This window comes from Corapipo altera, unplaced genomic scaffold, assembly GCF_003945725.1.
Source record: "Corapipo altera isolate COAL_440 unplaced genomic scaffold, ASM394572v1 308, whole genome shotgun sequence".
NCBI classification, from domain to species: Eukaryota; Metazoa; Chordata; class Aves; order Passeriformes; family Pipridae; genus Corapipo; species Corapipo altera.
This window is the reverse complement of record NW_020884925.1, coordinates 1,838,845-1,852,118: the sequence shown is the minus strand read 5'-3', so window position 1 is coordinate 1,852,118 and position 13,274 is coordinate 1,838,845. Positions and strand designations below refer to the sequence as shown.

General features: G+C 54.6%; 3 protein-coding genes across 8 annotated transcripts in view; 2 read left to right on the top strand and 1 right to left on the bottom strand.

The window, feature by feature from the left end:
• The window catches only part of ARID3B (AT-rich interaction domain 3B), a 32,382-nt gene extending 30,314 nt beyond the window's left edge, over positions 1–2,068 (bottom strand). Inside the window, exon 1 of one of the 3 annotated variants that reach the window (XM_027657598.1) lies at positions 1,930–2,068. The gene's annotated coding sequence lies outside the window, so the exon portion shown is untranslated. Of the gene's footprint in view, positions 1–1,483; positions 1,560–1,929 lie in introns of those variants that run through there. The other 2 variants (XM_027657599.1, XM_027657600.1) reach the window with 2 other exon arrangements.
• A 71-nt stretch (positions 2,069–2,139) lies between these two features.
• On the top strand, positions 2,140–4,748 carry LOC113953915 (actin, cytoplasmic type 5). Of its 3 annotated transcripts, none has more exons than XM_027657606.1 (3): positions 2,140–2,246; positions 3,219–4,625; positions 4,671–4,748. In XM_027657606.1, the coding sequence occupies exon 2, from the start codon at positions 3,229–3,231 to the stop codon at positions 4,357–4,359; it is 1,131 nt and encodes a 376-aa protein (XP_027513407.1). In that variant the 5' UTR covers positions 2,140–2,246; positions 3,219–3,228; the 3' UTR covers positions 4,360–4,625; positions 4,671–4,748. The 3 variants fall into 3 exon arrangements, with proteins under 3 accessions (XP_027513407.1, XP_027513408.1, XP_027513409.1); XM_027657607.1 differs by having other exon boundaries at positions 2,153–2,258; XM_027657608.1 differs by lacking the exon at positions 2,140–2,246 and adding an exon at positions 2,249–2,267.
• A 602-nt stretch (positions 4,749–5,350) lies between these two features.
• Positions 5,351–11,433, top strand: UBL7 (ubiquitin like 7). Of its 2 annotated transcripts, none has more exons than XM_027657603.1 (12): positions 5,351–5,420; positions 5,674–5,906; positions 6,446–6,565; positions 7,139–7,221; positions 7,343–7,427; positions 8,065–8,122; positions 8,593–8,726; positions 9,258–9,307; positions 9,986–10,153; positions 10,403–10,525; positions 10,879–11,032; positions 11,233–11,433. In XM_027657603.1, exons 2-11 carry the CDS (start codon positions 5,723–5,725, stop codon positions 11,014–11,016), a joined length of 1,143 nt encoding a protein of 380 aa, XP_027513404.1. In that variant the 5' UTR covers positions 5,351–5,420; positions 5,674–5,722; the 3' UTR covers positions 11,017–11,032; positions 11,233–11,433. The 2 variants fall into 2 exon arrangements, with proteins under 2 accessions (XP_027513404.1, XP_027513406.1); XM_027657605.1 differs by lacking the exon at positions 5,351–5,420 and adding an exon at positions 5,456–5,485.
• The last annotated feature ends 1,841 nt before the right edge of the window (positions 11,434–13,274 follow it).

Genomic DNA, 13,274 nt, shown 5'->3' with positions numbered 1-13,274 from the left:
CAAGCTCCAATCTCCTGCCACCTCCCACTACCCTGTTTACAGCCAGCACGGTGCTACTCAAGCCACACAATGCAAGAAAGAGATTATTTTGCTAAAAAAATGTTTCAAAGCAGGCACAGTTCTGCTCTAAAGCAACTAATAACCTACCAGACAGCAGTTTCCAAAGTGAAAGACAACTTCCAGCATCCCTAGATGGTCAGACAGCATCTCTCGTACTAAGTGCTGTGTGCCCAACTCATTTGTCTCTCTCTCTCTCCCCTAAATAATCATGCCAAATTCATTTTTCCCTGTGCAAACTCTTCACTAAGTAACAATGAAAATTAGAAGCCTGGCAGGTGCAGTTGCATTTTTACCTGGCGTGGCTTCGGCTTGCAAGTGCAACACCATCAAGTGGATTAGTATGTCAGGAGCAATACTCTGCACTACCTGGCAGCTGGGAAGAGCCTGGGACTCCTCGGGAAGGCACAAGGCACCATCTGTCCTGGCTCCACACACGAGCTGGTGTGGGTGTTGCAACAGCCACCACAAAGCAGCACAGGAACCCCCAGCCCACACCTTGGTGGGCATTGTGGCACCCAAGATGTCAGCTGCCCTGCCCGGGGGACACTCGGCAGGGCAGGCACGGGGACACTGGGAGCACCTCAGGGACCTGGAGGGTAATAAATGACCTGAGACTCGCAGAGCAAACACACCTCAGGGGCAGCGGCAACACCCAGGAATGCGGCGCCCGCGTTTCCTGGAGCTCAGGTACAACAACGGGACAGGGCACGGCAGGGCTGGTGCTGGGCTGCATCACTGCCTCACACGATCACAGAGTCACAGACTCAGCCGGGTTGGAAGGGACCTCCGAGATCATCAAGCCCAACCCTCGATCCAACCCCGCCGCGGTTCCCAGACCGTGGCACTGATGCCACATCCGGTCTCATCCTAAAAACCTCTAGGGATGGAGAATCCACCCCCTCCCTGGGCAGCCCATTCCAATGGCTGAGCACTCTCTCTGTAAAAAAATTTCTAATATCCAACCTAAACCTCCCCTGGCACAGCTTAAGACCGAGCCCTCTTGTCCTACTGCTGGTTGCCTGGGAGAAGAAACCGATCCCCACCTGGCTACAACCTCCTGTCAGGGAGTTGTAGAGAGTGAGGAGGTCTCCCCCGAGCCTCCTCTTTTCCAGGCTAAATCCTCCCAAGAGGGGTGGATTTGAGGTACAGCAAATATGCCCTCGGCAAGTATCACTGTTGTGCCGGACAGACAGCAAGTTTGCACCCAGTTTTACATCAAGAAGGAGGTGGTTTGCTCACAGAAAACAGTTAAACCATAATTTCAGGACGGGATTTGAGGTGACAACTTGGAGTTGGGGCTCAAACCGTTAAACCATTCCAGGTTTTAAGAGCCTGAGCGTGGATATTCCCTCCCTTCTTGTGTCTCTGCCTTGGCTTTGGTGTCTCCCCTTTACTTTCTGTATCCCTCCCTCAGCTCTTGTGCCTCTCCCTTGTTTTTTATGCTTCCCCTCACTTTCTGTGCCTCTCCCCCGCCAGGGCAGGGCCAGAACTCGCTTTAACCACCCAGGGCTTTTAACCCCTGGGAGAGCCCTTCAATTAAACAGCCCCTTGATTTCAATTTTTAACGAGCCCTTCAATTAAACAGCCCCTTGATTTCAATTTTTAACTGGCTCGGTTAAGGAACCGCCCGCCAGCGGCGCTTGGAAAGAGGTCTTTCCAAGCGGGAACTGCCGGAAAGAGTTAAAGCCGGAGCCGAGCAGCACCGACACCTCTGGGGGCTGGTAAACAACTCCATCAGCGACCCACCCCGTCCTGGCAGGGACCCGAAACCGCCGCTCACCGCCCTCAAGGGGGAACACGGGAGCTGTGCCGCGACCCCCAGAACAGCGCCCCACCGACCCCGCAAACTCCCACCCTTCACCCCCTTACCTCCCGTGGCGGGTCCCGCCGGTCCCTGCGCGGCCGCTTCGGCTCCTCCTCCCCTGCCCTCCCTTCCTCCCTCCCTTCCTCCTTCTCTTCCTGCCCCTCCCGCCCCTTCCTCGCCCGGGCGGAAGCGGGTCGGAGGGGGCGGGGCGCGGCGGCGGAAGCGCCCGCCCCACTTCCGGGAGGGGCTCCGCCCGAACGGGAGCCAATAAAACAGCGCAGCGCCGCGCGGCTTCCGGTTCCGGCGGGTATAAAGGCCCGCGCACGGCGCCAGTGTGGGCAGTCGCTGAGGAGGCGCCGTGGGTTCGAGGGCGGGGCTGAGGGAGAGCGAGAGGGTGAGCGGGGCCCCGGGACCCTGTGTCTGGGCGGGCGCTCCATATCTGTTTGGTCTTGAGTAGGGTTCTAAGGATACCCCTCGTGTCTGTTTCGGCTCTTAGGGAGGGTTGGGGCTCTCCTTGTGTCTGTTTGGGCTTTCAGAGAGGGCCCCTTGCGGGGCTTAGGGGTCTAGGCGTGTTTCTTGGGGCCCTCAGGGTGGGATTGGTGTCCCCTGCTGGGGCCCTCATGGGGGTTAGGGGTTCCCCATGTTCGTTCGGGCCCTGAGGACTGGATTAATTCTCTCCGTGTCTGCTCGGGCCGGGTTAGGGGTCCCTTGCGTCTGCCCGGGCCCTTGGGGGGGTTGAGGTCGCCCAGTGGGGTCCTTGGAGGGCTCAGTGTTCGTTTGGGCCCTCGAGGGGGGGGGCTTTAGAGTCCCCCCACTTCTGTTTGGGCCCTCGAGGGGGTTTTTAGGGGTCCCTCTATGTATGGGGCCTGGGAGGGTAGGAAGGGGAGGGCTTTATGTTGGGGGTCTTTGCTTCCTCAGGTCTGTGTATGGAGGTGTGTGGGGGGTCCTCGATGGTCCACTTTGGTCCCTGGGGAAGGAACAGGAATCACAGAATCCTGGGATGGTTTGGGTTGGAAGGGACCTCAAAGCTCATCCCGTTCCAACCCCTTGCCATGGGCTGGGACAGCTTCCACTAGACCTGTGGTTGTCTTCTCAGACACATATGTATCTATGTGTATTTTGAGGGAAGAAATAGATAAAATAGGCATCTTCCTACGTTGCTCCTCAGAGCCTAATTTACAAGACCCCTCCATATTCTCCCTCATGTCAGAGGGGGGCTCCTTCAGCACTGCTCTTGGGGCTCCCTGCTGTATTAAATCCCTTCAGCACTGGGGGACACATCAGGGCTCTGTGCTGTCCCTGCTCTGTCCCCTCTGGGCAGCAAGTGATGGCTCCCTGTCCTTCCTGCCCGCAGGCCGGTCGGGATGGCGGACGAGGAGATTGCTGCCCTCGTGGTGGACAATGGCTCGGGCATGTGCAAGGCCGGGTTCGCGGGGGATGACGCGCCTCGTGCTGTGTTCCCCTCCATCGTGGGGCGGCCCCGGCACCAGGGCGTCATGGTGGGCATGGGGCAGAAGGACAGCTACGTGGGGGATGAGGCGCAGAGCAAGAGGGGCATCCTCACCCTCAAGTACCCCATCGAGCACGGCATCGTCACCAACTGGGACGACATGGAGAAGATCTGGCACCACACCTTCTACAACGAGCTGCGCGTGGCCCCCGAGGAGCACCCGGTGCTGCTCACCGAGGCCCCCCTCAACCCCAAGGCCAACCGGGAGAAGATGACCCAGATCATGTTTGAGACCTTCAACACCCCGGCCATGTACGTGGCCATCCAGGCCGTGCTGTCCCTCTATGCCTCCGGCCGCACCACCGGCATCGTGATGGACTCCGGGGACGGCGTCACCCACACGGTGCCCATCTACGAGGGCTACGCTCTGCCCCACGCCATCCTGCGCCTGGACCTGGCCGGCCGCGACCTCACCGACTACCTCATGAAGATCCTGACGGAGCGGGGCTACAGCTTCACCACCACGGCCGAGCGGGAGATCGTGCGGGACATCAAGGAGAAGCTCTGCTACGTGGCGCTGGACTTCGAGCAGGAGATGGCCACGGCCGCCTCCTCCTCCTCGCTGGAGAAGAGCTACGAGCTGCCCGACGGGCAGGTCATCACCATCGGCAACGAGCGCTTCCGCTGCCCCGAGTCCATATTCCAGCCCTCCTTCCTGGGCATGGAGTCCTGCGGCATCCACGAGACCACCTTCAACTCCATCATGAAGTGCGACGTGGACATCCGGAAGGATCTGTACGCCAACACCGTGCTGTCCGGGGGCACCACCATGTATCCTGGGATCGCTGACCGGATGCAGAAGGAGATCACGGCGCTGGCCCCCAGCACCATGAAGATCAAGATCATCGCCCCGCCGGAGCGCAAATATTCCGTGTGGATTGGTGGCTCCATCCTGGCCTCCCTCTCCACCTTCCAGCAGATGTGGATCAGCAAGCAGGAGTATGATGAGTCCGGCCCCTCCATCGTCCATCGCAAGTGCTTCTAGAGGGGCTGCTGGCAGCCACCCTGGGCTGTCCCTGCTGGGATGACCTCCTCCTTCCACGTTGGACCAGAATTGTCCCACTGTTCCTTATCCCCCATTTTAATTAATTTGTCGAGGTACCAATTAGTGATGTGCAGTTTAATGGCCCGTTAGGCTGTAGTTCTCCTGTGGCTTCTGCTCCTCTTCCTCATGGCTCTCTGGGGCTTGGAAGCAGGTGGAGGGTTGTTCACTTTCCCTGTGTAATGTGGATAGGATGACACTAAACTTAGGTTTGTCACCTTTAGGTTTGTCACCTTTAGGTTTGTCACCTTTAGGTTTGTCACCTTTAGGTTTGTCACCTTTAGGTCCCTTTGTAGGAAAACAAATAAACTTCCAAGGTTTAAACACTAGAAGAGCTGATTTTGCTTTATTTCAGGGTGGGTTCTCCGTCCCCTTGAATTATTGTGTGGTAGATTTTTGGACTCAAACCTGGCCTGTAGCTAAAACTTACCCAAATTTTGTTTTCTAAATTCTCTTTAAATCCTGTCACAGCCCCTGGTGCTGCTCGGACCATTTTAAGAGCTGTTAGGGAGGAAAGCGTGCCTGGAATGTGGCTCTTGCAGCCTGGCTGGACTTTCATGGTAACTTGGCTTTTTTTAGAACACAAACAGCTCTTCTTGTCAGAAAAAGTTGGAGCCTTGGCAGAGGATTTGGTGGCTGAAGCAGTGGCCTCTCCTTTTTTGGGAGAGGATGAGGAGATGGGGCAGCAGATAATGCTGAAGAGCGCTCAGCTTTGGGAAGCCCGTCACTGCTGCGTTCGGGGGGTATCTGCAGGAGCTCCTCATCCACGCGGGAGGGATGACAAGCGCTTAATTAATGAGGTGTGGTTAATTAAAGGTGACCGCGCCGTGCATGGAGCGCCGCCGGCCGCGCTCCTCCTTTTAAACCCTCGGCCACCCTCCTATTGGCTCGTCATAGCCACGCCAGCCAATCAGCAGCGTCTCCGCCAGAGGGCGTTCCCACGTACTCTGGCGGACTCCATTTCCCAGCGCGCACCGCGCGGCCCGCGGGCACTTCCGGTTCTGGTACGCGGGGCTGGGTAGTGCTGGGCTGGGGGGGGTGGGAGCGGCCGGACCCTCGGAGCTGAGGGGTGTGTGGGGGCACGGCCGGGACCCCTGAGGGGGGTCGGTCTGGGGCTGGCACTGCTTGGACCCCTCCTGAGGGCCGGCGGGCTCTGGTTACGCCGCGGGGGCGGGGGGTGGCACGGCTTCCCGCGACTGTCTCAGGGGTTGTTGGGTGATGGGGGGTCTCACTGGGGTCCACTTTCCCCCGTTCCAGAGCTCTGCAGGTCCCAGTCCGGCTTGGCCGCGCTCAGGGGGAGGCTGCCATGTCCCTGCCCGAGTGGCACATCGCCGTGAAGCTGGCGGAGCAGCCGCTGGCTCCCAAATCCATCCTGCACCTCCCGGAGACGGAGCTGGGCGAGTGCCCGCTGGGCGGGTGCAGCATCTCCCACCTCAAGCAGCTCATCACCGGGAAGCTGCAGGAGTCCATCCCGGACCCCGAGCTCATCGGTGGGTGCCCGTCTGGATCCTGTCACAGTCCTGCCACTTGAGGACACCCTTTTCCCGTCCTCGCTGCGGCTGGGACACAACATCCCGCTGGTGGTGGTGGTGGTGGGAGGGCTCAGCACAGCCGGATAACAGGGGGTGAGGACTCAGAGTGTGCTGCAGAGGCTCTGCTGCACACAGAAATCTGATACCATGTGGTTTGGATAGAATATTCCCTATTTTCTTGGGGTGACAGAGCTCCAGTGGTGTCAGTGCCCACTTTAAGGAGTCTTTGGGCTTCCAAACACCTTTGTGTCCTGCTGAGATCTCTCATGAGAACTGTGAGAGAGGTTGGCTCTTCTAGGCGGAGGTGGCAAAGTCATATTCTGTGTATCAACTCCATGGTTTCCTCCCTGAACCTCAGCTCCACAGCTTCCCTGTGTTGTTCCCTGGCCAGATGGAGCAGCTGCAGCAATAACCCCCACAGCTCTAAGTCACACTTAGACCCTCAGTCCTTTCTGAGGGGGTCACAGATGTTTATCTTTGTGTGTTTCTCCCCCTAGACCTGATCTACTGTGGCCGGAAGCTGAGGGATGACCAGACCCTGGATTTTTATGGCATCCAGTCCGGCTCCACCGTCCATGTCCTGCGCAAATCCTGGCCTGAGCCTGATCAGAAACCAGGTGAGGAGCAGGCTGGGGAGAGGGTTTAGCCTTTGGATCTCCTTGGGGTATGTTTTTAAGGGACTGAGGAACAGCTTCTCTTGTTTCATTCCTGAGGTTTCCAGCCGGAATTAATCCATTTGTTTGGGAGCTCCCCACCTCTAACAGCAGCAAATGGGTGTTAATTTTCTTGCTGACGGAAGAGTTAAGGAATGAGCCATGCAGTGTGGAGAGGGACTATCCCTTCCTTAACAGCCTGAATTTTAGGGTGTTGCAAGACAATCTGGAGCAAAGCTGGTTCCTCAGCTCCAGGGATGAGCAGGCTTGTGTGTGCTCCTGCTCTTCCTGACTGTAGAATGAACTGGAGTGGTTTAGACTTGTTATGTCTTTAATAGAACTCCTTTGGTACATGTAGGAAGATATTTCTGTATATTTTTATTACCTGACAGTGCAGTAAGTTGTTACTCTGTGTAACTGTACCAAGACACAAACTGAACCCAAGGATATTAAAGAATTGCATCATGGAAGTCCCAGTGGGATGTAAAATGGCTGTTAAAGCTAACAGAGGGAGATCTGTTGTTTTCCCTTCCTCAGAGCCTGTGGATAAGGTGGCAGCAGTCCGGGAATTCCGTGTTCTGCACACTGCTCTGCACAGCAGCCCTGCCTACAGAGATGCAGTGAGTGGGGCTTCCTCCTGTGCTTTTGGGGTGATTTTTGGCTGTCCCCTCCCTGTGAGGAGAATCCCACAGTGGAGCCTTGTTGGGTAATGCTGCTGGTCTGCTCTGGTTTCCCTGGCAGGTTTTCAAAATGCTGGGAAATAAGGAGTCGCTGGATCAGATCATTGTAGCTACTCCTGGCCTCAGCAGCGACCCTGTTGCTTTGGGTGAGTCTAGATGTGATCCAGAGGATCTGAGGAAAGCCAAATAAAGGTTTAATTCCTAATAGGGGGAAGGGAGAGAGAGAGCCAAATCTGGATATAATTCCTGATGGGGGGAAGGGAGTGTTGCCCTTTACTCGGAAAACCGACCTTTTTTCTCCCTTTGTGGAGCATAAGAGTCAGTGACTGCTCAGGTGTCAAAGTTGTGCTCCATTGGGAATGTTTGGGGATGGGTGTTGGCTTCAGAAGGATTAGGGAACAGTAGGGATGAATGCTTTCTCCTTGCTGCAAAGTGTTACCAAAATGTCCATTAAATTTAGCTTGCTTGTTCTGACCTGGGATGATACTAGTCTGAGGCAGACAGAATTTGGGATGCAATCACAGCCTGGCTGGAGTGAGCTGGGGGTCAGATTGGATCCTGCCCTTAAGGTGGAGAACCCATGGGATCTGCTGGGAAGGCCCCATCCCTTGGATATGTGGCTGTAGTCAAAAGTCTATCCAGGAAGATGTGAAAGGCTTGAGAGAGAACAATAATAAAGAGTATTTATGTGTTTGCTTGTGACTCAGTTCCTGAAAAACAAAATGGCTTTTGTTTGAGTGTCTCGTTGTATCCTGTCTCATCATGTTTCCTGGTCCCTTCCAGGAGTCCTGCAGGACAAGGATCTCTTTTCAGTGTTTGCAGACCCCAACATGTTGGACACGTAAGTTCTTATGAGCTGGGGCAGTGACTCAGCAGTGCTTTTGTCTCACTGTGTATCCACTGCTTCTCTCTGGGGCTGGAGAGAGGGCTCTGCTCCTGCCTGCCAGTATGGGTACACCAGGATTCAGGCCAGGATACTTCTCCCTCAGCAGCAGGAAAGACAGGTGTACCATTTGGATTAAACCAAAGGATAGTTAGTGGGAGCCAGGGCCATTACTGTCTCCAGATCATGAGTTCAGATCTGGATCTGGTTGCTCACACCAGAGTTCCTCCCATGAGAGTATGTGGGAGATGTGAACCCTGGAAAGGTCAACATGGGATCAAGAAGGAGACTCAGCTGCCTGGAGTTGTTTGTGCTGGACACCAGTGGTGTTGGTGCAGCCAGTGGGGATGGCTGTGCCCTAAGCTTTAAAGGGCTGATTTCTTAGTTCCCCTGTGTACGTGATTCATTCTTCCCCTGTTTCTCTCCAGGCTGATCCCAGCTCACCCTGCCCTTGTGAATGCCATTGTCCTTGTCCTGCACTCAGTGGCTGGCAGCACCCCGCTCCCAGCCCCGGAGACATCCTCCCGAGCCATGTCCTCCGGCTCCTACCGGGACATGCCAGGTACGTTCAGCCACGCAGGTGATGGGGAGCCTTCAGGAATGATGTGCTGCAGAATTTGCAGGCCAGTGTAAAATCATGGAATCACAGACTGGTTTGGGTTGGAAGGGTAGTTAAAGGTGACTGAGTTCCACCCCCCTGCCATGTGCAGGGATACCTTCCCCTAGACCAGGTTGTCCAAGCCCCATCCAACCTGGCCTTGGACACTTCCAGGGATGGGCAGTCCCCATCTGTGCTGTACTGACACAGTCATCCCCAGGTTGGAAGGACAAGAGGTTTGGGTTCCTGAGCTGGAAACACCTCCTGTGGTTTGATAGATTTTGGACTGGGTGAGACTCACCTGGGGCACTTTGTCCTCGGGGCCTCTTCCAGCCCTGTGTGTGTGCTCAGTGTTGGCCGTGGCCTCTGCAGTGCCCAGAGAATGGGCCTGACCCAGTGCACATGAACTTCTTGGTGCTGAGATCTCTGTCCTAACTCCATGGGATTCTCATCTGGTGCCTAATTCCTACCATTTATTCTCCTTCCTGGTTGCAGGTGGCTTTCTCTTTGAAGGTCTCTCTGATGATGAAGATGATTTCCACCAGGTAAGTGGTCAGTTTGGCTGGAACACCTGTTGTGGGCTTTCAGTATGGGTTTAGCTTGTAGCTCTGAGACTCCAAAGCTTTACTCTTCCTGTCTGATGAACAGCATGAGCTGCTCTGGCTCCTGAGGGTGTTGTGGAGACAAACATATTGATTGTGGTATGCTTGGATGCTGTTCAGGAGAGGATTTTCGTGAGTGCTGAACACACAACATAAGAATGAAACAGCACATGTCCTCAGAGGAAACACCTTCATAGCCAAATGGATACAGGAATAGCTGTGTATGGATGAGAAGCGTGGGAATGTTGCTCCCTGCCCTTCTGCAGTCTTTCTCTCCAAAGGACAAAGTGTTTTTTAAGAGAAACTGGATATTTAGGCCAAAGAAGTGCCTTTCCAGAATGAATTGTTTTGTTACAGGCTAATAACACTGTGGTTTTAGGCTAGTGAATGACATATTAAAAGGTTTACAGCCAGTTTCCATAGCTGAGTTTGTGGGAAAAAAAAAAAGCACATCCCACCCTGTCATGTTTATTTTTAAAAAGTTCCACACTGGTGAGGTTTGAGTATTTTAGGAAAGAGATCTGCGGGAATGCACAGGTGAGCCGGCTTTTGCTGGGACACAAACAACAACATCAGAGGTGTGGTTTTTTGTTGGTTTTTTTTTTTTCTTTCTCCCTGCAGAGCACCAGGTCCACACCATCCAGCAGCACTTCCAGCTCCCGCCCGGCTTCCCTGGGCTACACGGGGGCTGCGGGACCCCGGCCCATCACCCAGAGCGAGCTGGCGACCGCGCTGGCGCTGGCCAGCACCCCGGAGAGCAGCTCCCACACACCCACCCCTGGCACCCAGGTAACAGTGCTCAGCTCTGGGACACCTGGCTGCTTTAATTCCTCATGGATAGGGTCCCACCCCTGGCACCCAGGTAACAACAGCCACAAGCCCGGCTCAGCTCTGGGACACCTGGCTTCTTTGTTTCCTCGTGGCTGAGTTCTCTTCCATGTGAGGCTGAGGATGGAGGGGTGCTGCAGGCGTTGCTCTGTGCTGGCTCTGGTTCCTCTGAGTGTTCTCCTGATTGGTGTACAACTCGTTTCCTCCTAGGGTCATTCCTCTGGGACATCCCCAATGTCATCCAGTGTCCAGTCAGGAACACCCATCACCAATGACCTGTTCAGCCAGGCCTTACAACATGCCTTGCAGGCCTCAGGGCAGCCCAGTCTGCAGGTCAGTGTCACAGCCTCTTCCTTCAGGAGCCCGTAGAATCCCATATCCCACTGTTACAGCATGGAGATGGTTCTTCCAGCCACCTCCTGTGGCAGGACATTAAGCTGGAGGGGGCATAACAGACTGCTATAAAAGTACTGGTTGGAAATGGGAAGGTGGGATAGTGGATTTGGGGAGTTTGCAGGAAGAATTTGAGCTTTCAGGATCTGTTTGCACACTTAGCATTGTGGTTGTGAGCTAGAGGGGGAGGGAGAATGCAGCACGGAAGAGTGGGCTGTGGAAAAGACTTTTTTTTTTTTTTCCCTGCTTGGACTCTCACACCCACCTTAACTCCTTTTCTTTCCTGTATGTAGAGCCAGTGGCAACCACAGCTCCAGCAGCTGCGAGACATGGGAATACACGATGATGAACTAAGTCTCCGAGCCCTGCAGGCCACTGGGGGGGACATTCAGGCTGCCCTGGAGCTCATCTTTGCTGGTGGGGCTCCCTAAATTTTTGGCTGCACTGGTGAGTTGCACTGAGGCAGCCGTGACATTCGTGGGTCTGGGACTTGGCCCTCACTCTTTGCGCTGGGGTTCCTCTCTCCAGCATGGAGCAGCTGGAGTGGCTGCCCCTCTCCTTGCTCTCCTGTTGGGAGCACTGAGCATGCTGAGGGCAGCTCCTCCAGCTTCAGATACTCTCTCCAACCTCCTCCTTCTGCCCTCCAGAGACGAGACCTGAGGACTTTGTCCAGCATGGAGAAAGGAAGAGGTGGCTTTGTGTTGGAGAGACGTGGCCCCTTCAGTTCTGCAATCTTTGGTCTGTCTACACATTGTCCTGCCTGTTGTTTCATTCCTGCCCACCTGATATACCTCAGTCCACCTTTCTGTGCTCCCTCTGTATTAAATGGGCTGTATTCCCTTGCCTGCTGTCTGGGTTGTGATCTGTCCTGAGTTGTGTTCCAGATCTCTGAGGTGACATGCTCATGGCGTGAAGGGAACTGGAGGAAAAGCTTTGCCTTTGTAGGAGGCTGTTGTTTCAGCAGAGGGCACTCCCATGCAAGCTGACAAGGATGAGGGTCCAGGAGTTCATGGCCACCACGAAGTGACAGTAACAAAAGAATGACAAGCACAAGGGTTGAGGCCGTTGCCAGAGTGAGAGGTGGAGAAATGCCACTGATACAGCCCAGTCTGGCTGCAGCCAGTGTTTGCCAAAGTGTCTTCTAATCCAGGGGGCCACAAGGTGCCCAGGATCTGGGGTGGAAAGCCAATTAAATCTATTTGCCTGTAATTACAATCAGTAGGAGCTGAGAGAAGCCAGACACATGGAGCTGGGCCTGGCATCGCTCTGACTGTACCATTGAGATTAACGAGGCATGAAAATGGGAACTGGGAGCGGGTTTGCCTGAAATGCCACCATGCATGCTAAGAGCAGAAAATACTCTCCTACTTTACCTTCAGGCTGCTGTACTCCCCTCTAATTCCTCTTCAAGCTCTCTGATCCTTACTGATACCATCTCAGCTATCACCCAGCAAATGTGGGATTGTTCTCTCCGGGGTAGCTCTTGACTGATAGGCTTTAATCCTGTCTAGAGGATTAAGACTCTTGGGAGGGAGGGACTGTTTTTATGTTTCAATATGTAGGAGATAAGATGTGATGGACATAAATGACTTTCCTGACTATACACCCTTCCAGGTTCCTGCCCTCAGTATGAACTCTGGAAGCCCAGTCTAAATGATGGCTGGGATTTTATGTGTAAGAAAACTGATTAATCCGTTCCCATCTCTGGTGCCTTCGCTCCTGGCTTTGCTGGGGGAGGAAATAGCATATGCACAGCATCCTCCCACCCCTCCCCACTGGGGAGACAAGCCCTGCTGTCAGCCCCCAATCCTCCTGGGATAACTGTGGATTAGCCGTATCACAGATGCTCCTGCCCAAAGCTGAGAAGCATTTGCAGGCTCTCCTGGATCTGCTCAGACTGAGCAGGGCTTGCTGTGAGACCAGAGTGACCAGTTTGTTTTCCTGTACTATGTCAATTCTCAGCTTAGGGTTTATTGGTGTCCCAAAATGGTATTCTTTTTCGTGTCCTGACCTCACTCTTAAAATTTGATCCCTTTGTTGATCCACATTTGTTACCAAGTAGTTTTTTCCGCTGTAATGGCTATTTCTGCTTCCCATGTCCCCATATAACTGAGATATTTGGGATGGAAACAACTTTTTTCCGATTTCTTTCACAAATGGCATTACTTGACTTGGAGCAGCAGCTCAAACACATTCCCTGCCTGAACTGGCTGTATCAGAGGAGAACTTGGCAGCGCTGCCACTCACGACGCGACTGCTGCGTGCGCTTCGCTTCCCTCGCCTCGCCTGCCTTCGGCTGCCTGGAATAGACGTGCTCAGCAACCAGGCAAATTTAGAGCTGCAGGGATGGGAAGAGAGGCTCTGCCTGGCACCTGCAAGGCTGCTGATGGAGGGGGAGGAAGGGGGAACGTTGCTGCAGGAGCTCTTGTGGGAGGGTGGAAGCTCAAAGTGACTTAGAAGTGGTTCTGCAGCAGCCAGGTGAGCGCTGCCTCCCCGCCTGCTCCAGAGGCTGAGTGACTCCTGCTACCAGCTGGGAGATGGAAGTGATGCTGGGAGATGAATGTGATCCTCACAGGGCTTTACAAGGGCATGGAGTGATAGGACAAGGGAGGATGGCTTTAAACTACAGGAGTGTAGGTTTAGATTGGGTATTAGGGAGGAATTCTTCCCTGTGAGGGTGGTGAGGCCC